At 33.0% G+C, this 23,821-nt stretch overlaps 2 protein-coding genes across 2 annotated transcripts; both read left to right on the forward strand.

The window, feature by feature from the left end:
- The first annotated feature begins 1,878 nt into the window (after positions 1-1,878).
- Positions 1,879-4,270, forward strand: LOC123215857 (protein LSM12-like). The gene is made up of 5 exons (XM_044636121.1): positions 1,879-2,075; positions 2,161-2,317; positions 2,404-2,484; positions 3,812-3,935; positions 4,023-4,270. The coding sequence occupies exons 1-5, from the start codon at positions 1,949-1,951 to the stop codon at positions 4,068-4,070; spliced, it is 537 nt and encodes a 178-aa protein (XP_044492056.1). The 5' UTR covers positions 1,879-1,948; the 3' UTR covers positions 4,071-4,270.
- Positions 4,271-10,824: 6,554 nt separating this feature from the next.
- LOC123215761 (nucleobase-ascorbate transporter 7-like) lies at positions 10,825-15,759 on the forward strand. Its single transcript, XM_044635985.1, is given in 15 exon segments — positions 10,825-11,490; positions 11,944-12,041; positions 12,132-12,308; positions 12,405-12,505; positions 12,876-12,951; positions 13,080-13,139; positions 13,231-13,415; positions 13,751-13,847; positions 14,235-14,321; positions 14,593-14,651; positions 14,772-14,863; positions 14,931-15,008; positions 15,102-15,149; positions 15,152-15,261; positions 15,345-15,759. Coding segments are annotated over 15 exon segments (1,608 nt in total). The 5' UTR covers positions 10,825-11,369; the 3' UTR covers positions 15,564-15,759.
- Positions 15,760-23,821: the final 8,062 nt, after the last annotated feature.

Consider the following 23,821-nt stretch of genomic DNA (forward strand, 5'->3'; position numbering starts at 1 on the left):
TTAAAAATAAATCAAAATCAAAATTTTATCTCTTTTTCGCCCCCTAACCCCTAAAAACAAACCATTTCCCCTTAGACTAAGTTTTGAAAAATAGCATTCCCCCCCTAGGCAATCTCCGACACAGAATCCGGCTCCCGACGAAGCTTTTCTTCTTTCCAGGCCAGATCTCGGTCGACCGTCGCTCCAGAGGAGGCAAGGGAGACCGCCGGAGCATGGTGGTGCCTCTGGAAAGCGTTGTCGTCGGTGATGGAGCCGGATTCGGTGTCAGAGATTGCCTAGGGGGGGAATGCTATTTTTCAAAACTTGGCCTAAGAGGAAATGGTTTGTTTTTAGAGGTTAGGGGGCGAAAAAGAGAAAATATTTTTAGGGGTTAGGGTTCCGTTAATTTTAACTGCTTATGGGTGGGTATTTGGTATTATCAAAGATAAAGAGTGGAAACTTGAGATTGCAGCATACCTTGGGTGGGAAATAGTCCTTTGGCCTATTATTTAGTTAATGGGTTTTTGTCTTTTTAACATTTTTATGAAAAATTTAATAGAGTTTTTAAAACAAATTTAAATTATTGATGGAAAATTGACTTTTCCGGATTTAAAAGATGAAAATATATTCATTTATCAAACCTTATATTGGAAATACTCTTTTTGACCTGTACCTAATTTATGTAAGTTATTATAATTTGTAATTAAAAAAAATCATCCCAATTAACTAATTAATATATATATATATAAAATCTAATTATGTAAATTTTAATATTTTAAATTCAAGACCAGATGTGACGGTGCATAAATTCTTTCTCACCATTGCAATTCTTATATTATAAATAATATAAGTTCATTATTATTATTAGGGGTGTTCAAAATTATCCAGTAACCAAATCGAATCGATTTTTAAACCAAAAATCGAACAGAAAAGTAGGTTATTTGAAAAATCGGTTCGGATACCGGTTCAAAAATATATATAAACTGAATTTTTGGTTCGGTTATTGGTTTGCCTAATTTTGAAAACCGGTTAACCGGACCGAACCGGTTTTTAAAAAATTGAATAAAATATTAATAAAATATTGAATATATTTTCAAAAAATTAGAAAAAAATAATAAAATATGATAATTTTTTGAAATTCGGTTCAAAAATTGGTTAACCAAAATTTCGATTCGGTTAATTGATATTTTCGGTTCGGTTTAAAATAGGTTAATTTTTAAATTGATTCGGTTTTGGTTCATGATTTTTTCCAAACCAAAAATTCGGTTCGATTCAAAATATTGGCAAAGCGATTCGGTTAACCGGTTTTGAACACCCCTAATTATTATTATATGCGTATCAATAGGCTGTCAAAAAATTATTGTCACGGTGTCATCAACTAACATGAATGACTAGACATGTCAATGAGCCGACTGAAGCCTCTTTATTTGGGTATGATGTATGAAAAATTATTTAAAAAATACAAAAATTAATTAAATATTAAATAAAAAATAAAAATTATTAAAATATTTTATAAATTATATAATTCAATGAATTGGTTAGTAAAAGCATGTGGATTAATTTGTTAAAGTCTACGGAAAGCATGATCTGAAGCCTTGACTCATCAAAAGTGAATTTGACCTTATTCGGGTTTAGTTTGACTCAGCTTGTTTCTAATCCAAGGCTGCCATACCCACAAGGTCTGTACTATATTAATCCCATATAATCTGCAGGCACAATGGGTTGTGCTGAAGCCAGTGCTGCGTGGCCCACCGCCGCTCTTTAGACGGTGGATGTGATATCTAAAGTGACATAGAATTTACATAGCCCAGATACCAAAGCAATTTAACAAAAGCCCAAATGAGGTGATGGCCCAGAGCCCAACACTGTCAGATGGTTTCTAAAAGGCTGATGAGTTTCAAAATGGATGGTTAGTTTTTGAGTGGAGAATTATTTTGTTAAATCGCAGTGGACCAAAACCACATTGACAATGGAGGGTGGCAGCAACGCCGATGACTTTGCCGTGGGGTGCTTACTCTCCATCAAAACCACTCTGGGTGACGAATTCGATGCTCAGGTCATCGCCTTTGATCGCTTCTCCAACATGCTCGTACTTCATATCCTTTTGTTTTGTTTTTATTTTTAATTACAATCGTATCCTTGTTTGTCTCTGTGTTTCTTTGACTGTGTTTGGGTTATCACAAGAGGGGAAATCTGGACCTCGTAGAAACATCAGGCTGTTGAAGGCCAATTATATAAAAGATTTTTCTTATTTGGGACAAGCCGAAGATCCACTTGATGTCAAGAATTGTTATCTTGATATTAATGCTCTTCAAGCCAGGGAGGAATTGGCCGTCAGGTAATGCTGTTGTATCCTTTTTTTAAAAAAATTAATTTCATTTCATTTAATTGAAGTTTAAGGATTTTGATGTAGTGAAATTTCAGGCAAGCAGAGGCTGATGCTGAGAGAATTGGAGTGGGTGTTACAAGTGAGGCCCAGAACATTTTTGACGCTTTGTCTAAAACGTAAGTGTATTGGCTTTCTCCATTTGGTTATGTATGTTAGTTATCACATTCAACATGTAAACATTTGAAGCTCAATAGGTTTACAACGGAGGTATATTTTTAGAAGGTGCACTGGTACTTCAGTTTAGTAATCTATCACAAGATATTCTTGACGCTAGCTAGTAAATGACCGCAAATATCACCTGATAGTAATTATTTTATGTTGGATAAATGTATGCCTTAACACATATGGATTTGTCATTAATACTGGTTTCCCCCCCCAAAATTGTTTGACTGCATCCACTGTCATGGACATCAAAGTTGGTAGATGCTTGTCAGTGCGGCAAATTGTAACAGAGTTTAGAGTTAATGTTGAGCAAAGTGAAGGTGTTTGTGCTACTTGGTCGTGAGAATTGGGGGCTGGAGGGAAGGGGTTTCAGAATAGACTGGGTATTTTTCATGCAGATTTTGAGTATGAATATTGATTTTATTGAAATTGGAAGTCTGGTTATGGTGCATGTGCTTGACTAGATGGTGTACTAGTTCATTAAATTCGGTGATAAAGCTGTGCTTTTTTTCTGAAGTTCATCTGCATCAAATGTCAATTCAAGTAAAGCTAGCTCATCTAACATGGTTGGTATATTGACGTTGACTGTAATCAAAGTATTTCTTAAAACTATTTGATGGCTTACAGATTAATGATTCATTACAATGGTGTTTAAATCAGTGGTTTTATGGGGGTAAACTCAATGTTAGACAAACACTGGACTTCCACATTATGAAGCTCTGTTTGATAGGAGTAAAAATCTAAGGGAAGAGATTGGTAGAAAGAAGGGAAAGATAAGCAGAGGGGAAAGATAAGCAGAAGGGAGGTAGTCTCTCCATCTCACCATTTACCTGTTACAAAGCATTGGAAGGGAAAGATTGGGGGTTAAAGTTATAATATTTTTCTATTTTTCAAGTCCACTGTTTTATAAGAAAAATAGGGAAAGCAATTGTGCCACCTTGCCTTTTTCTCCTTTTTTATCCTATCAAGTGAATTAGCTCTTTTTCCTTCTTTTCCTTCCTGTTCATAAGTCCTTTTACTTCTTCCTTTTTCCAAACACACATTGACTAAGTTAGATAAGCAGTGTTCAGTTTTGTTCATTTTTAAAATTTTATCTTTAAAATTCAGGTTTACTCTAACTGTGTGCATGAGAATGTTTATGTGTTAAAGTTGTTAGAGATTGATGTTTATTACAATAGTTTGCTCTTGTCCTTGATTGCAATTTTTCTGTTTCATCTGAGGATAGAACACTAATAATTAACTAGTTTCCTACAATTGGTGTCAATTTTATTATATAAACAGGCTTCCAGTGCGCTGGGACAAGACTGTCATAGTTGTGATGGATGAAGTGCGTGTTAGCAGTCCATATCTACCTGAATCTGTTTGTGGAGGAACTGCTGCTGCCAATGACCGGGTGAAGAAAGTGGTAAGACTATTATTGGGAAAAAAAGGTTCGTTTTAGTTAGAAGTTTGATTTGGAAAACTTATTCATATATTTATTTTTCACTTTCAGCTTGAATTTGAGAGAAAAAGGTTGCAAGCTAGAGTTTCCGGTCAGTGATGATTTCACCATTTCATGTTGTGAGTTATAGGAGAAGTGCGTAATTGATAACTTAAGATGGGTATGTTACTTGTACTTGACCTTAGGTTCCATCGTATCTAGGAAGAAAATTATTATCATATGCCAAGATGATCTAAAGCTTACTTTTATGAACATTTTCGGTTTTGATCCATAATTAAATTTCTAGCTATTCTTTGACACCTCTGTCGAGTTATATGCGATTGAAAATACAAGATAAGTAGCAGAAAAATAACATAAACATATCTCAGTAGCCACGCCAAGACTGGGTAAAGAGAGTGAATGTATATATAATTTAAACAAATTGGTTTGAACACGATACCTATGTTAGGGGGCTCCTTCATGTTGGATGATTTTTGGATATCTTCCTCTTACCCATTCAAGCATAGAACTGCTCCTAATAGTCCACACGGAGCACCAAGAATTAATCATGAGTAATTGTGAAACCACAAGAACTCTGATCAAGTGCTAGCTTGATCAAAATTGGATTTAGAAGGGGAGAGCAAGGGATGGTTGTATGTAAGTTATTCTGCATAAAATCATTATGATGTCCAGGGTGAAAATCATGGGTAAATAATAATAATAATATTAATATTAGGGAAAGGTTGTTCCTGAATCCTATCTCACCTACGTCAAACCCTAGTTTACTCCCACAATGTCCACCCAGACCTTTTTGGAATGGGCTAACTCAATTTCTTCCTTAAGCAAGTATTTATTTCACTTAAAGCCTCACAATCTTATAAAGATCAGAATCACCATCTATAGCAAGCCCAACGTGATCCATTTTATTTGAACCCTAAACTTCTAAATCTTGACAATCAACTCTTATTGTGTGTGATCATCGATTTAGAGTCATACTGGTTGTGAATATAATTGTGATTAATCTACAATTAGTCAATCTTTTATTCATAAACCAAAATTGGCATCCAACAGACATCATGATCACCCATATGATGGGGAGTCAATGGAAGAAGTAAACCTATAAACGGTGTAGTTATCATCTAATAAGATCTTTTCATTATCTGATATCTCAGTAAGGCTGAGGTATTAAGGTATTAAAGTAATGTCTACCTTAAACATTAATTCAAATACAATTATTTGAATTCTGGAATGGCCAGAGAGAATTGAATTGAACGTTGACTCCATGTCATTATGACTATAGATTTAAGTGGTAATTGTTATCAATCAAATAATATGTTAAGATATTTTCTTTTGTACTCGAAGGTGATAAATCCTATGTCAATTTGCACATAATCTTAGTACACTTCTCAATATAGTTAATAACTATACTTCTGATAGCCCTAGACTAAAGATTATGTTAAGTAGCATCAAATTACATCGATTGGTGCACAAGACCTTTGGTGATCGCAAGTTTAAAGATTGCACGTAACATTATCTGTTAAATGATTTGTTTCATAGACATTAAAGTTGCACCTTATATGAAATCTTTTGGTGGATTAGTTTTGTGAACTTGCATATAACAAGCACACGTGTTGTTCCAGGATATCAACAATCATCATTGATATATGAAATTTATCACTATCTCTTAGTAGGGCATGCAACACAATAATAGTTTCATTATCTATACCTTTGGTTAGAATAATACTATTATTGGGCTATAAGCCTTTTTATAATACCCATCATTGTATTCGAACCTAGTCATGTATCGTGTATCGAAAATCAAAATTTTTATATTGGGTATCGAATCATATCATAGGATACACATTTAAAAAAATTAATATAATAAAATAATAAGTATTTCTAATTGGCACTTCATTATTTTGAAAAAATATTACAAATATTTTTGAAAATTTAGAATTTCTCATATACACCCCTAGTACATCTTCATTTTCTCTAAGAAGATATATTAATTTGTGTCTGTAATATGTATCATATCGTACAATACGTTCACTGTATCGTATCAACTCAATACACCTTAGGATATGTATTGTTTTCATCTATATCGTTTTTTATTATAAAATACGTATTGTGTATCGTATGATACTGATAACCATGATGTCCACCTAATGCACTCATATAGTCCTCATACTCGAGACATGCTTGATCTACTCATTATGGTTATACTATTTAGGGGCATTTATTTTAACATATGTATAAATTATACAGAACAGAGAAAGTGTCATTTTATTAATGAATAAATATGATATGATACAATTTATATAGCCAAAACGATTAGCTTTAGAACATCTACTCTAACAACCTCTCACGTGGTTGCGGTGAGAGCAAATTGGAGGTCAGTTGCCTTGACTTATTGACAATTGGATAAAATGCCTATTGCTGCTTGTAGATATTCCATGTCAATAAGTCTGCCCATTGCTACTTGTTATGCGGTTATCATAACTACCCCTTTAGTGAATTACCAAATCAACTACATTAGTTATCTAATGACCTTTTTACCTTGCATATTTATTCTGTGAAATAAAATCAATCATGAAGAAGATTAGACACCTGTGTTTCATTTGCACCTACCATTTTTAAATTGCCTGTGTTCAACTTTAAGGGATCATTAAGTTCAATTCCTTGTTAGCCTAATAGCCTGATTTTTCTGTCATACTGTCATTAAGTCTATAGAAGTCTGGTATGGAATTGTTACTCTCCTTGATGACATTGAATATCTATGCTCAACCCATCCGCAGACATGCAGAGGGTTGGCGATAAATCTGTTAGAATATGAGTGATTCTTGTACATTGATCAGACTATCTTTGTGCCCTTGCTTAATTCTAGTTACAGGCACGAGTCACTTTGCATTGGTACCTTCAGCTAAAATAATAAAACTATATGTATTTATTTTGGGTATACAAATGTGTACACATTTATATGTGTCATTTTGTGATTGAATGATTTTGAATTAAAGATAAAACAACACTCAATCATATGATGAGACGTATAAATGTGTACATATTTGTGTATCTAAAATAGTTACGCATAATATTGCTCCACCTAAAATGTCTACCTATACCATCTCAGTTTTCTTGTCTGGTATTTCTATTTGATTCTTGTCCCTGACATTTTTACCAGTGATGTTTTGAGTGCTACTTGAAAAATAGTGTTTTTATCTTGTAAAATTAAGCTGGCAGGTTGTTAGTTGAAATGAGAAACTTGTCATGTATGCTGGATTCAGAATTCTGCTCTTTTTGAGATTGGTTTTTGTTTGTTAACCATTTTCAAGCTCAAGCTTCTTGTTAAGTATTTGATAGCCCACCATTTTTCAAGCCCAGGCTTATTAAATGAGACTGCGGAAATGGTGTCTGTACAGATTAGAGTTTTCTGTTGCGGTATAGTGAGAAACGGGAGAGTTGGCTTGACTGTTCGACTTTTTGGAAATTCAGAATTGACTTTTTAGAAAAGAATTAAAGATAAAATACAGGATTAGATAATAGAAAAAAGGAAGTAATATTGTTTGATGCCTGGTATTTCGGGATATTAATAACACTGGCCGTATCTTTTTTATAACAAGAAACTGTATTTGAGTTAGATTGTGACTTTAAGGTTGAATTAATTATACTAAACAAGTTTACTTTTAGGTCTAATGATTAAACTCATAACTATTACATCAGTTATGTTACGTTATTGAATTTTGAACCCATATTTTTACACTTAGGGATTTATTTCCTTTACAACTTAAACTAACCCTTTAACAAATTGACTAAATATTGGAACATAAAATAAACAATAACATTGATCACTGCATCTTGTTGATCCAACAATATCCTTTCAATGAGTATTACCTCATAAATACTTTTTTGGTCTTTCATTTCTCACAAACGCTCTCTCCCAATTGAAATTTTCAAAAAAGAAAGAAAGAACATGGAGTTTGGTTGTGATTTTGTCACTGTAGGAAATGATTTAATACTTACAAGTTAAATGTCAGCATTGAGATTATGTTTAAAAAATGGAATTTGTGATGTCTATGGCAAAAAAGATGGAGAAGACAAGCCAAAAAGCATACTTACTCTGCATAATTCTAGGGTTCTAGAATCAATTGTGGAACTAGTTTGAGGTGCCTTGCTTGACTTGACTGGTATGAGGTTTGTTGGAGGATAGTGGTGGATGAATATATATATATATATATTATGTACAAATAATGATATATTATTATGTGATTTGATATTATTTTATCTTTAATTTTCAATTATTTAATCATATGGTGATATATTGTTATTTATCCATATAATACTATTAAAAAAAATTACAAAATTTCACTATAAAAACTTCGGCCATCTAATTGAAAATTTGACTAAATTGCTCTCTTTTTTTTAAGAAATTAAAAGATTTTATAAAACAAAAATAATCATAATATAAAAATAAGAGCATGCATGCCCAAATAAAGGAAAACTAACTAGGCAATTGCTAAATGCCCCGATACTATGGCAATACCTCATATATGTGCTCTAAGAAAATAATCCTAATGCAAACTATATCATGGATATATGAAACGATCTCACGATGGTATCTACGAATATGATGAAACACTATTGTTTCTCTCATATATGCGCCTATGGCGTGACTAAATTACTCAAGAATGATAATATTATAAATGATGGCTACATGATGAAAAATGACCTTGAAAATTAAATCGTTGTCGTACATTGAATTGAATTAGTGTTAAAAGAAGGTTGTAAATCTGGCTTTGCAATTGATTTTCATGGCATTGTAAATGCCCCAGACAACACTTCTATTCAAAATCCTTTCTTGGTGCTGAAGGCTTCATTTATTCATCAATCTTTAGGAAGTGGGGGCCTCTGCGTCACAGAGCAGGAAATAAAGAGTCTGAGGGGTAGGGCCATTACCCACAGCAAGCAATGAATGGAAGTCGAGGTGAAGTACTTGTCACTTGTCAGCCATGAAGTCCATGCCAATCAAAACAACATAACTCAATCCATTCGAAAGCAACCTCCCATTTCACATCAAAAGATTGCTATTCTGCTTGGTAAAATTATATAAAATCACTCACATAACCAAGTCTGAAGATAGGACATCATTATCATTTATCAACCATCTTTCACTAGGAAATGCCATTTCAATGCTTTTCATGGGGGTGTGAGTGAAAACTTTATCATGCTTTTTTAAAGAAAATTTACTTGCTGATTGTTGAACTCTAAAAAGGTGAAAAATAATGAAATTTCTCAGGCAATAATCTTCTAGATTAGGTAAGGCCCAGCCGGGCTACAGTTTTTTGATCGAGAGAAAGATAAAAGAAGATAATTAACAAACTTCTGAATAACTTAAAAGATACTAATAGCAAAGACTCAAACTCAAATGAAAGTGAACAAGTAGCAAAGAGAATATGCCTAGTAAAGATAACAATTTTAGCTCGAATTTAGAGGTTTTGACTTTTTCTGACTCTAACGGAGAGAAGATTCTCTAATAAAAATAAGGAAAAGAACGAGAATAAGGACAAAGATAAAAAATCCTCATAATTAGGGATTGAGATAATGTGACCCTTCTCCGCCCATCTGGTCCTTGTCTCTGTCCCTTTATATTAATATATTTATTTAAAATATTAACTTATCTTTATAATTTTAAATTATTTATGTTTTTTAAATTTATTTTGGTTTTTATTGTATATATTAAGACGATTAATATATAATATTTGTGATATTTGAAATAGTTGATTGATTTTAATTTTATTTAATTTTGTTATTTAATATATTTATATTGTATTTAAAGGGTATGAAAAGAAGAATTTTTCTTACAGGTATATGGAAAGAATTTTTTCCTACAATGACAGGGAGAAGATGAAGAGGAGATTTTTCTCCGTACAGAGAGAAGAGAGAAATTTTGTCTGAACTTATAGGAGATTGGAACAGGGATTAAGATTTCTTTTCTATTGTCATCTTTAATGCCCAATGTCAAGACAACAAGTAACATAGCATAATCCATAAAAGATATTTGAGTTTAAAGATACTCTAATTTTTTTTTTGTAATAAAAAATTTCATTTGAATTATATTAGCCTTTTTAAATCGAATCAACCTTATTAAATAAGAAAAATTTTAAATCTAATTACCGGTTTGATAATCACAACACTAAATCAATTAGAAATATAATTTTAATATGTCAAAAATAAATTTTAAACCGAACGCTAACCCTTGACATCACACCACTTTTTCACCCCAGTCAGGAATTAAGCACTCCAAAAATTGCCCAATGTGATGTAGAGATTTGCTGCACCTACTCCAAACACACAGCTATGTAGCAGTTGTCATAAAATCCCTGAAGCAAAGGACACAAACACAGGTGGGAATGTGTCATAAGTTTGACTATACGAGAAGAAAAGGGCCAATCAGTCCCAAGAAACCACGCAACAAAATGAAAACAAAGCTCCTCAATTTTCCTCTACATTCGCGCAAGTCATAACTACGATGCAGTTTTTGAGTGTTTAAACTTTAATTCACAGTAAAAGCTTCAAATGTAACTGTAGCTCCATTTATTAGCCCGACAGTGAGAAAAGTTATGAGGTGGGCTAACTTTCCTTTCTCCTGCCTCTGAAGTTTGTCACCTTCATGGGAGTATACACAGTATTTTAATGTTTTATTTTCGCAGAAATTTAAGTAGCTTTGAAAATAAAAATAATTAACTGCAATTAACTTGTTAAAGATAGGTAAAGTTGACGGTGGAGATTCTTTCAGGCAAGCTTTATCTTTACGTGATTGAAGAAAGAGATTAAAAGAGCTTAGACTCACTTATATAAATAGTAAAAAAAGTGTAAAGGAATTGAAGTTAAAGCTCAAAGGAGATTCCTCTTGGGCAGCAGAGAAGAATCTGGTTTCTTTCTAGCTTTAGTGTTCTCTTCTTTTGCTTTTTCCCTCGCCAAACTGACTCTTTATTGTTTCTTGCCTTCCAAGAGGGATCCCATTAGGCCACTACATTTCATTATCTTTTGAGTGAGGAAAACTTTCATGAGAAGAATAGAGCAGTTTATTATTATGGTTCTTATCTCTTGATTTTGCCTATTCTAGCTTTTATTGTTTTCTTTGACAGGTTCCTTTTATCTTCCAGTCCAGTTCTTTGCAATATCTTTACTTTCAGCAGAAATACATTTGAGCCAGATTTAGTCTAGCTAGTCTAGTGGTGTAGTTTTTTGGGAATTGATACATCGGGGTTTAAGTGACGTTTTGAGCTCTAAAGTTAAGTTTTTGTGTCATTGGGTGGTGAGAAATTTGTTTGTTTTATTTTTCCCTGGAGATTTGACTCTTGTATGTAAAAAATATAACAACTTGTTAAAAAAATTTCCTTCAAGAGAGAAAAGAAGAAAAACATGGCTGGAAGTGGAGGAGGAGGACAAGGCCCGCTGCCAAAACAAGAGGAGCTGCAGCCACACCCAGTTAAGGATCAGCTGCCAAGTATTGCTTATTGCATAACTAGTCCTCCACCATGGCGTAAGCTTTCTTATTATTCTTTTATTTATGTTTCTTAATGTTCCGTTTATGATTTTATTTTGTTGCAACATAATTCTTCTTTGTTTGACGTTACTGGTTTTGTATTGTGGTGCATTTCACTGTTCTTTACTTCCGATATTGATTCTCTGTTCATCAACTTTTGTCCGGGGTTGGCTTTTATAAATTTTCCTGCTTTTCCCTTCTTATATATTTACTGTTTTATTTTATTCTAGTTTTCATGATAGTCACCCGTAATTTGTACGAAACCCATTTACTCTGTAAATCTTTTTACGCTGAAAAACATTTTGTTTTGCTTGAATGTACCTCTATTCTAGTCCTTGTAAGTTTCGTGGGTGCCCATATTATTTACTATCTAATGCGTCAAAGTTACGAAAGTTCGAGCAACATTTGTTTCTTGTTAAATGCATATCGCGGGGTTGTTTGTTGTTGCAGCGGAGGCAATCTTACTTGGTTTTCAACATTACCTGGTGATGCTAGGCACAACTGTGCTCATACCCACTTATCTGGTTCCCCAGATGGGAGGAGGAAATGTGAGCTTTCTCAATAATTTTATGATTAAGATTAATACCTCATTTTTGTTGTTCATGTTTGTCGAATCACAATTATGTTCTTTCTGTTAGGAGGAGAAGGCGAAAATGATCCAAACACTGCTGTTTGTGGCTGGATTAAACACATTGTTTCAGACATTTTTTGGTACTCGTTTACCAGCAGTGATTGGAGCCTCTTATACATATGTGCCAACGACCATTTCAATCATCTTGGCTAGTAGATATAGTGATATTGTGAATCCTCAGGAGGTGGCTTCACTACAGTTCTATCGTTTTTGTAACTGCCTTGCCATTTAGATTTTATCTCATTGTAATTCTGATTTGTCTGCTTTCATGTGTGTGCAGAAATTCGAGAAGATAATGAGAGGAATTCAGGGTGCCCTTATTGTTGCCTCAACTCTGCAAATTGTTATTGGTTTTAGTGGCCTTTGGCGTAATGTTGCAAGGTATGTTCTTGAAATCTTGCTATTTGATCTGAATTTCTGATTTGTTTTTAGTTGCATTGAGCTTTTTTTCCTTTACCAACATGATTGTTTTGTTTATGATGTCAAATGAACAACATTTAGTTAGCACCTATTTTCTGTGGATCTAATTTCTTTTTATGCTATGGTTCTCTGGTTCAAATTTCAAACCAGGTGGTAGCAATTCTTCCTGTTATATTGAATTCATTGATTTATGCAATCATTATCAAGTTTAGTCTGAAAACCAATCATAATTCAGGGATGGGAATTTCATTCATGGTAATATGAATTTTAAGCCATCTTAGAGAGTTGAACTTATCTTAATGACCTTATATGTGCTGTTATACCTGTCCAGGTTCTTAAGTCCTCTGGCTGCTGTTTCTTTGGTTGCTTTGTCTGGCTTTGGGCTCTATGAATTTGGTTTTCCTGTGGTATGCATCAATATCTTCCTTTAAGGACAAAGAGATTTTATTAAATTGATCCAACTCCCTGCCTTTGCTCGCATTGTAATTTTATCTTCTGTTACTATATTTTATTGACGATGGCTCTTCATTTGTAGGTTGCAAAATGTGTGGAGATTGGTTTGCCACAGATCATCATTCTTGTAATTTTTTCACAGGTGACGATTGATTTGTATTACATAAGTTTGATTTTTGTTACAACCTGATTACATAGTCAATATAATGTTGATTTTTACCTCCAACTTGCAGTATATACCTCATATGGTACATGGAAAAAGCCATGTGTTTGATCGCTTTGCCGTTATATTTTCTGTTGCCATTGTGTGGGTTTATGCCCACCTGCTCACTGTTGGTGGTGCATATAAGAACAGTGGGCCTAAAACACAACTAAGTTGCAGAACAGATCGTGCTGGAATTGTAGGTGCTGCTCCATGGTAAGGCTCCTATTATTTCCCTTCCTAATTGAATATAAGTTGTATTTCTAATAGCAGATTGGCATTTGAGTAACAATTATATATTTTTAACCGCTTGAATCGGTATTAATCATTTCAGTATTCCAAGTATCAACTTTACTCGTGTGACTGGATAATTTGTTTTTGTGTGTTCAATTGCATATTAGAAACACAAGCCAGTCATTATATACTTCTTATCCTTTTCAATGAGGAGCTCTGACCATTGATACTTTGTTTTTGGCGTTCCATTGCATATTAGAAATACAATCCAATCATTTTATAGTGCTTATTTTTATTGTTGAAAATCGGGTGTGCAGGATAAGAATTCCATATCCTTTTCAATGGGGAGCCCCCACTTTTGATGCTGGAGAGTCTTTTGCAATGATGGCCACTTCATTTGTTGCTCTTGTTGAGGTTTGTTAACTGTCTGCTTATGACTTTGAGGTGCATTTATTTGAATCTACTCATACTGTAAATAGTAATTTACTATCTCTTGGATTCTGAGTATGGTGGTTATGAGGTAGAATCTGGACTCCTGGTATGTATATTAAATTGTAAACCTTGTGAAGCAGCACTTTTGTACTTTTTTTCTGAATACTATAAATTTCGGTTGGCACTACACTAGATTACCTTGATAAAGAAATATAATAGTTCTATAAAGTCTCCTTATCTCCTTTGATAGCTATTAGAAAAATGTCTCATAACCTTCAAATTTAGTGCATAATAATGTGCTTGAAGACTGGAATTTTTTTTATTAGTGATCTTTTGCAACTGAAACACTTTGGCGCTTTTTGTGATCAGTCCACTGGTGCCTTCTATGCTGCATCGAGGTATGCAAGTGCCACTCCGCTGCCCCCTTCTATTCTTAGCCGTGGTGTTGGTTGGCAGGTAAATAGGTTTAAAATAGATTACCTAGTCCTTTTGCAGGCATCTTGGTGTTGAAATCACATGATATATATAGACAATTTCACCCGAAACTGGCAAATAGCTAGAATCATCTCTGTAAAGTGTTAAAGCTGGCCTCTAGTATTTCAACAGATTTCCATGCCAAAATTACTTGAACTTCTCTTAACTGTGACTGTCTGTTCACTTCCTGCTAGCTGTAGATAGCGTCTCTCCCTCTAATTGTTTCATTCATTCTTAATATGTCGGACTTCAGGGAGTCGGCATTCTCTTCTCTGGGATATTTGGAACTGGGAATGGAGCATCAGTATCTGTGTAAGACTCTGTGAAATCATCACTTATTGTGAAATCATATGAACTTATCCATCTCTTGGCAATTTTTATTTTTTTATATCATCTTGAATGGCCTGATTACCTTTCTTGGTTTTTCTGCAGTGAGAATGCTGGTCTGTTGGCATTGACATGTGTTGGCAGTCGAAGGGTTGTTCAGATATCGGCAGGATTTATGATCTTCTTCTCCATTCTTGGTTAGTAATTTATGCTGTTTATTCCGTTTCATCGATGTATATGTGCCTAACACACATTGCTGGCCAGGAAAATTTGGAGCTGTTTTTGCTTCAATTCCTGCTCCAATTGTTGCAGGTCTCTATTGCCTGTTGTTCGCTTACGTGGGTATGTTGAATCATTTTTCCAAATATCTTTAATTTTGCAAATCCTTCTAAGCTAAAGTAACTTTCACAATATTCTTTAATTACTTGTGGACAGGTTCAGCAGGTCTCAGTTTCCTCCAGTTCTGCAATTTGAACAGCTTCAGGACAAGTTTATTTTAGGTTTCTCCTTTTTTATGGGCTTATCAATACCACATTACTTCAATGAGTACACTGCACTCAATGGTTATGGTCCAGTCCATACCGGAGCAAGATGGGTAACCGATTTCATTCTTTTCTACTATAAAAAAAGCTAGACTTTTTGTCCATCCCTCTTCATATTTTTCTCCCTCTTTTGCAGTTCAATGACATGATCAACGTCCCTTTTTCATCCGAACCATTTGTTGCTGGCTTTTTGGCAATGTTTCTTGACGTTACACTGCGTGGGAAAGACAATGCAACTAGAAAGGATCGCGGCATGCATTGGTGGGATAGGTTCCGGTCATTCAAGACTGATACAAGAAGTGAGGAATTCTATTCTCTGCCTTTCAAGCTCAACAAGTTCTTCCCATCGGTGTGATTTTGGACATGTAGGTCAAAAGTTGTCTGCAATGCATCATCATTTTCCCAAAGAGTTACTATCGCATATCTTTTGGTACTGTTGTTAGCCTCAAAACAGTTGACTGGTATAAATGAATACTTCTATTCTATCGTTTAACTTGTAGCTAAGATTATTTAAGCATTAATGAATGTAGCATCAAGGCAGTTTAACATTACGTTTTTTTTTGCGCGCATATGCTTCCATACAACTTATTCTTTTGATTAATGCTTGGTCATGTTCATTGTGATTATTTTCAAATGCGTCGATACAAAGCAGACATCTTTATCCCCAAATAAAGTAAGATTTGATTAAGAATAGAACAAGTCATAAACAATTGATTTATAACCACATTGATAAAGCAGAAATATTTTACTGGTGCTACCGGGAATATCTTTAAGAGAAAAGAAAGCTTAGCTTCTGCCGAGAAAAGGACCAGAACTGGACCACCTCTGATTTCCTTGTAATAATTTGGTATTGTATTAGAATCAAATTGTTAGATACACAAATTTCTCCGAGGAAATGCTCTTACTTAAATGTTATACAGGACTGGATTAATCTTTGAATTTATAAAACTGTTAGTATAAGAATCTATTAAATTTTCTTAATTGATAAATCAACTGCCATTATAGACAAAAACAGTTAGGTTTCCATTAGAGAATATGCAGTTTTCCTCGCCAACTTTTTAAGCGACTGAGCCTAATCTGGGGAGTTAAAACTCCGTAGAACACCCAGATATGAGGGAGGCCCAGACTGAAATTCTTTTGTGGCTCTTGTGAGAGGAAGCCTAATTGATTTGAGACAGCAGCCAGCCAACCCTTTAGGCCCTTGCTACTGCCATCACCATCATATTGCTGCTGCGCCTGAGCATCATTATTGTTAATCAGTCCTCTTCTTAGACATCTTTAACACAACATATGCTGATTCCATTTTGTGTTAAGTTCATCCCCTCACACCAGTTTTTCTAATACTTGTCTACAATCAGGATCTGAATATCAGTAAATGAAACCAGGCTGAAACTTAGTGGTCCTGGAAAACCAAAAGCCTAACACCGATTTCTACAGCATGAATATGTGGAAGCAGGAGTTGTCCTTGAATTGGACAGATTACAGCAATGGCAACAATCATTGAACACCCTGGAGAGACAGATAATTGAGCCATTACGCAGCTAAATATGGATTAGAGGACCCTTCTAATTTAGCCAAAAATAAAAGCAATTTGAATGTAAATTCACTTTACGAGTGACACATAATGAAGCCAAAGTAGATCACATCTTTATTTGTCCAGAGAAATTGAGGCAAGGCCATGCATGATAATGGAGATCTGAGCATAGAAAGGTGACAAGGTGACCACCACAAATGGTGGTGTCAGTTTCTGATTTATTGAATTCATAATCATATGGCGCTTGCCTACCAATAATTCATCAATATAATTTGATCTTATAATCCCACATGCAATGCATGAGACAACAATAATAATCATCCCTCATAAAGTTCAATTTCTTCTTATCATTTGCCTGCAATTGTCACTGAAATTTATGGTTCAGAAAATTTATATAATTCAGATACAATCAAAGTTAAAATAATTCAAGAAGACAAATTGTGATCGGCAGATTAAAAAAATGCAAAATTTCTCAGTGGACTCAGAAACCTTAAACCTTCAAAAACCAATCACAATTATTGATGTCTTCTCCTTTTTTCTTTTTGTTTTTCATAAGTCACAAATCACAATCAATAATGTCGAAGGTGTTAACACTTGAAATTCAGATTTAAAGGGTTGTTGTATTACAGTAACTATAATTATTGCTTCAAGTAATTATATAATCCAATAAATTTGCATACAATTTGAAGGAATTTAAATAATTAACAACAAAGCTTAAAAGATTATTTCACTGATAAAAGGTGTACATAGGACAAGTTTTTAGACATTCCAAATGTTCTTAATCTCTCTTTTTTTCATTTTTAACTAAAACCCCCCGTATTAATTAGACAGGTAAATCCAATACATAGTGATAGAACTCACAATCAGTGTACCAGATAAATTAAGATTTTATAAACGTGATAGAGGTTCAAACCTATATCTTCTCTTCAAAAGTTTTAATATTTCATCAGTTTTGTTAATTTTTTGCTTCACCTTCTTAATCTCAAATGTAACAATAAAATTATCATTATTTAATGAATAACTTACTCAATTTACTTTATTAATGAACAACTCTCCTTGGATAACTCTCAGAAATTCAACTTTTGCTTTAGGTAGTGCCTTAGTCAAAACATTAGAAACTTGATCTTTTGTCTTGCAGTGAAGCAATTGTACTTCTTCTTTCTGCACATCCCTCAAAAAAATAAAATTTGATTTTGAAACGTTTAGTTCAACCAAGAAACACTGGATTATTAGATATAGATATGACAGTTTGGTTATCCACAAACACTTGTGTGCTTTCTTTCTGCTCCATATGCAAATATGCTAACACCTTCCTAAAATATAAAGCCTGATTAACATCTGTTGTAGCAGCCACATACTTGGCTTTTACAATACTTTGTGCCACTAATTCTTGCTTCTTTGAGCATCAAGAAAACGTTCCTGAACCCAAATTAAAACATAATCCAATTGTACTCTTCATAGTATCAACTGAAGCTGCTCAATCATTGTCAGAAAATCCATGGAACTTAAAATTTTGATGGCGGGAAAGTTAAATACCACAGTTGATTGTGCCTCAGCTATATCCAATAATCCTTTTTGCAGCCTGAAAGTGTATCTCACTGGCAAAATGCATAAACCTAGACTGTAAGCTTACATCATGCATTATGGCAAGCCTAGACGTTGTGGGATTGATACATTAGCTACCCAATTAGGGACTTCTATAAAACCCTTCATCGACCTTGGCAGCCCTATATGTTGGACTTAAAGTGTTTTGATGATACAAAACAATGTTAAATACACTAATTGTCTAAAGCATGACCAACTAAACTTGAAAAATGTAAAAGACAAACTAATGCATATCTGTGCATAGTTGTTATTTGGATTGTGCATGTAATGGTACGGGACCATATGTGGATCCTACTAGAATTTTAGGCTCAATCATGCATTATAGACTCCCGCTCGCACATGGTATATATAAATTAAACTAGTCATGAGTAAACTTTTCTAAGCACAAGCGTCCCTTCGTGTCTTAGTTGGATCAACATGTGAATTGTTCAAGACTCATGCACAACTGTGCAGGCAATTCATGCACACCCATGCATGCCTCTATGAAAGAGTCACAAGCAAGCCCTTCCGTGCAAAGACATCATGTGCATCTTCTATTCAAGGCAACTCTTGCGAAGTCAACATTTAAATGCATGCCTATGCATAAAGTTTATGCACAACCGTGCATGCTTTAATGAAGAGGTCACAACCAGAAGGTATCATTCATGGGGAAGTCATATATCATGCTCAAGTCAAAGTTGAAATAAGTCAATAGTCCAATAGACAATTGTATAGGAGGAATGCACACTCGTACATAAGTCAAATTTCAAGTGTATATACTCATGTACATGCAAGGCACACAAGCTACTAGACTTTTATGAAATTCCATATAAGAAGCAATGCACAATTCTGCACTCAATTGGTGAAAAGTCAGTTGTTGGCGATGTTGACTGAAAGAGGATTTTATGGTCAAGCATGACCATACACATGAGATGAATTCCTGTGCATGTGACCATTTCAAGAGAAAAATATCTTTTTCAGATGACAACAACGACTTAATTTTTTCCAATGGATATTTCAGTATTCCTAACCCATGAGTCTCCATAAACAAGTGAGTTTGAGTTGGAATAAGTTGGAGAAAATATACATTGAAGCTATCATCTTTGCTCTTTAAGAAAATCCTCATATATTATTTTTCTAAGTACTTTATTCATATTTTTGAGAGAATTATTGCCATAAATTATTGTAATCAGCCTTTGCAAAGGCATTATACACATAATTTTTTATTCAAATCAATTGTGGGTGAAAACATGTATCAACTATTGTTTGTGTGAGAAATCTCGAACCAATTATTGTTGTTGGGCGTAATTCTAGATCAACTAGTATAGAGAGTGTTTTATCAACTATTGTTTGGCTTAAAAAACTTCTAATCACTAGTTTTTTTTTTTTCCTTCTCTCTTATTTTTATACTTATTATTACTATTGGTTTTTTTTTATAACTCTTGTTTTAAACTTTTTTAAATCTTGTTCACCCCTTAGGGTTATTTTAGTCATTATAGTATTTTCAACTGATATCACAACTAATACAAGATAAGATATGATAAAAAATAATCTCGTAGATATTGCTTTCCCATATGGACACAAGATAGGATAAGAAAGTAATATAGTTGATAATAAAGTGTTCATCTATTAAATGAAGTTCATCTTGTTGTTTTGGGGTGATAAAGATTTTATCTATATTTTGGCTTGGAAGCAAGTAAAGATTATATGTCTGGTCACTATCTTTGTAGTTTGTTGTTTAGTAATCGTTTTTTGAGTTTCATTCATATAAATTTGGATAAGAAGGAGTTTTATCATTTAACAAATATTATAATATAAAACTAATTTACACTTTTTTTATTTGGTGGGCTTATTGAAAAAGATTTGAGGAGTCTTCTAGTTCAAGGATGAAGCGGTGGATAGATCCTTCACCTAACTATTATCAAATACACATTCCAAGTGCTTGAGTTAGATACTCCATTGCAGTATTTTTCGAGCTCATCACCCATTCGTTGACCCATTATGGTTTTCCAAACTTTCATTATCAATTCAAACTTTGCTCACTTTACATTATAATCCATCATCGATCAAATCAATATACCCCTTTAAAAAGGAGTTGAGACATTTTTTTTATGCTTTAAAACGTTCAATCTATTCAATTCAATAGCATAAAGAAATTTTATAAAGTAGATTCTTAATGTTATCATATACACTACTTTGCCACACAGCTTATGATATTCCAATATGTAAGAGAAATCTCAGTCATCTTTGGTAAAGATGGATTCTATTTGAGTTAAAAAATTCTTTCCACTAGTTGAGCTCTAGGTGGAGTGCAATTGGAGATGCTGCATTATCAAGTTAAAGAAGGCACAATAATAATAAAATTCTCTATTATATGGTTAAGAATAAATCAGTCCACAATAATTAAGTTGAATGCATTATTTCTTCTATACAAATCAATTGATAGAAAACAAAAAGTTGATCTCCTCCACCTCTTGGAAATTAATGTAATCCACGGCCTTTGAAATTCAGACTCCTAGCCCACATCTTTGACCTTCCATTCAATCATCTTAATGATATCATACATTTATTTATATAATTAATTAATCTGCCTAGCTATTTTTAGAAATTATTAATACATTTCTAGCTTTAATAAAATACATTTTTGTTTTATTCTAAAAGGTAACAAAACTGATAGAGTATTAAAATTTTCAAGGAAAAGATCTGGGGGTAAGTCTCTGTCACACTTGTGAAACTTTGACTTACACGGTGCAATAGTTATAAGTTTGGTTATTGTACCTAAGTTTATCCGTCTAATAAATACGGATGAGATTCTTGATTATATATTCAATTGTATACTAAAAAGTGTGTACATATAGTTTTTTTTTTTTGTTTTTAAGGACATGTAGGAGAGGGGTACGAAGAAGAAGAAGCACTTGGTTCGATGATGCTGCCATCATATTATTATCCAAAAAAATATTCATCGAGTACCTTTTTTATCCATTATTTCTATTTTTATAACATTTATTTTCTATTTTAATTATATATTGGAAAATAAATAAATATTTAAATTATGTAACTACATGATATCAAGGGCTCAAAGTTTACTATTGAACTGAATTTCATCCCAACAAATGCAAGACTTGAGAAAACTTACTAATAAAAAGAATAAAAAGTGAATTTAAATTAATATGAAAACATTCTCTAATAAACCCACAAACCACATTTTTTAAAAAATTTATCTAATTCTCCCACCGGCCATTACAAATCTTGTGGTATTCGTGTTTATACGAGTATCGGTGTTCTACCTTAGTTGTTTGTGAATTGTCAAATTCAAATTAAATTTCAGGCCACCATCACATTTATTATTCACCAGGAAACATCTAAGAAAAATGAGAAAACATTCTGCCTTCTGGGGTATTTGAGAAATAATAAGAATTGTCAACATTATTGTACTATTTCATTTTCATAAATCATGTAAATTGATCAATATTAATATTTTTTTAATACAGATTAAGATGTACTTATACTCTAATATTCCCTTAATTAAGTTGCATAAATCTCTATGATTCATACTTCTCTGTACAAATTTCAGTACCGAATTTAGTATGGAAATGATTATTGAAGTTAAATAGATTGGATTAGTGTGAAGTCGGTGCATATAAATTTATTTCATCTTACCTTGTCTCTTAGATCTAAAACATTAAATCAATAATCTTCTGCTTTAGGCAGTATAATTTAATTACTAAGCAAGAATGGATAGTTTGTAATATAGTATTAGAGGGGAAGAATGTGGAGAAAGCAACTTTAAAAAGAGAAACAAAATGTCATTCACCAAAAGCACAAGAAGACCCCACCAACATTACACCAACAAGCTTTAATTCAATTGGAAATCAGAATGTTTATAAAGAGACATCAAAGACCTAACAACCATAATAAAAGAAATCAATATAAATATACTAAAACCTGCCTCAAACCCTAACCCTAATTTTGAACCAGAAGAAGTTAAGGGCCCTTCATTATAGAATTAGTGGCTGTAGTCCCCCACAGGAGTCATGTTTGAACAACAAACAGTCCATTTTTTATTAAATATTCATCCCCAACATGGCACATGGCTTACATATACTAATATTAATATGAGATGTTTACACATAAGGTTCATGGATCCGTTTTTCAACATCTGGGTTTCTGTTTCTTTAATCAAATTTTGTTTACAGTAGTCAAAGATCTTCAGACAGATTACTAACTTAATCACTTCACTGCTCTTAATCCAACAACAACAGTAAGTTAAAAGATATCATGTCCCCATGTTAACATATATCTCAGTCAGACTTTGCCATGACTCATGCCGGCAGCCGTCTTCAATAATTTTATTATTTTCATTCCAAATTTTCCCTGGAAAATACTTGTTCTACTTTCTATCTGTTTGTACTTGAGCAAATGTTTGATATATACTTACGGCGTTAGAAAATTATATTGGGTGGCTTCCCAGAAACTTCTAAATCTGTTTTCTTTACAAATCACTGAACATATAGGTAAGGACATTAATATATTTTAATAATAAATGGGTTTCTTATGATTTATTCAACATCGCTTGTCACACTATGAGAAAAGAAACCCAAAAAGATAAAAATAAAAAAGAGATAATTTCTAAGCATATCATTGGTGATAATTAAATTAATTAAAAGTTAGATTTGAGTGTAAGTTTGAGGAATAGCATAGTTGAAGTCCACTGAATTGTGAAGCTTTTACAAAAAGTTGTGCTTGCATAATGTTTTAGTATTCTTCCTTTCTATTTCCACCGAGGGAAGTGAAACATACTACTCATAATATAAAAAAACAAGTCCATATACTTGCCAAGGATGCAACTAAGGTTCCTTTATTTTACACACATAATATCATTTTCCAAAAAAATTCAAAAATTAACAGAATTGATAGAATATTAAAACTTAAAAAAAAAAAAATTTGGGTTCGAATCAATTACAAAAAACATCCTTAGCTTCTTGTTGTTAGTAGTAATTTTTTGTTTGCAACTTGACAAAAACAGATTTTCAAATGACTTGAAGGTAAAGTTTCGGTGACCACAATGTTTTGTTCTTTGATATTATCGAGCTATGATAGAGATCGCCATTTGTCATAATTATATGAAAAATGATTGAATTGTCATTTTAATTAAAATGACAGGGGGGGATTGCGACTATTCATCCAAAGGAATCTTTCTCCCTCGCTCCCATTTTCATATTAGTGTTTCAATTTCCAACACAATCCATTAATATCATACAATTAAATATGAAAAAATTAGGTTGGTCTTGATTTTTTTTATATGAAATTGGATTTAAATTAATTTAATATGATTCAAAATTAAATTAATTTAAGTTAAATTAACATATAAGTGACCTAAACTGATTTGAATATTTAGATAATTATTACTATAGTATAATTTATTAAGGTAGATTGAAGAAATATTAAAAATACAAGTATTAACAACAATTAAAATTTTTAAATATTACATATAA

This window comes from Mangifera indica, chromosome 5 (assembly GCF_011075055.1).
Source record: "Mangifera indica cultivar Alphonso chromosome 5, CATAS_Mindica_2.1, whole genome shotgun sequence".
NCBI classification, from domain to species: Eukaryota; Viridiplantae; Streptophyta; class Magnoliopsida; order Sapindales; family Anacardiaceae; genus Mangifera; species Mangifera indica.

Excerpts from the sequence above, each read along its gene's own strand:
- LOC123215857 (XM_044636121.1), top strand. The coding sequence starts at position 1,949 with ATGGAGGGTGGCAGCAACGCCGATGACTTTGCCGTGGGGTGCTTACTC. Across the intron at positions 2,076-2,160 it reads CTCCAACATGCTCGTACTTC|AAGAGGGGAAATCTGGACCT; the intron begins ATATCCTTTTGT and ends TTGGGTTATCAC. Across the intron at positions 2,318-2,403 it reads AGGGAGGAATTGGCCGTCAG|GCAAGCAGAGGCTGATGCTG; the intron begins GTAATGCTGTTG and ends GTGAAATTTCAG.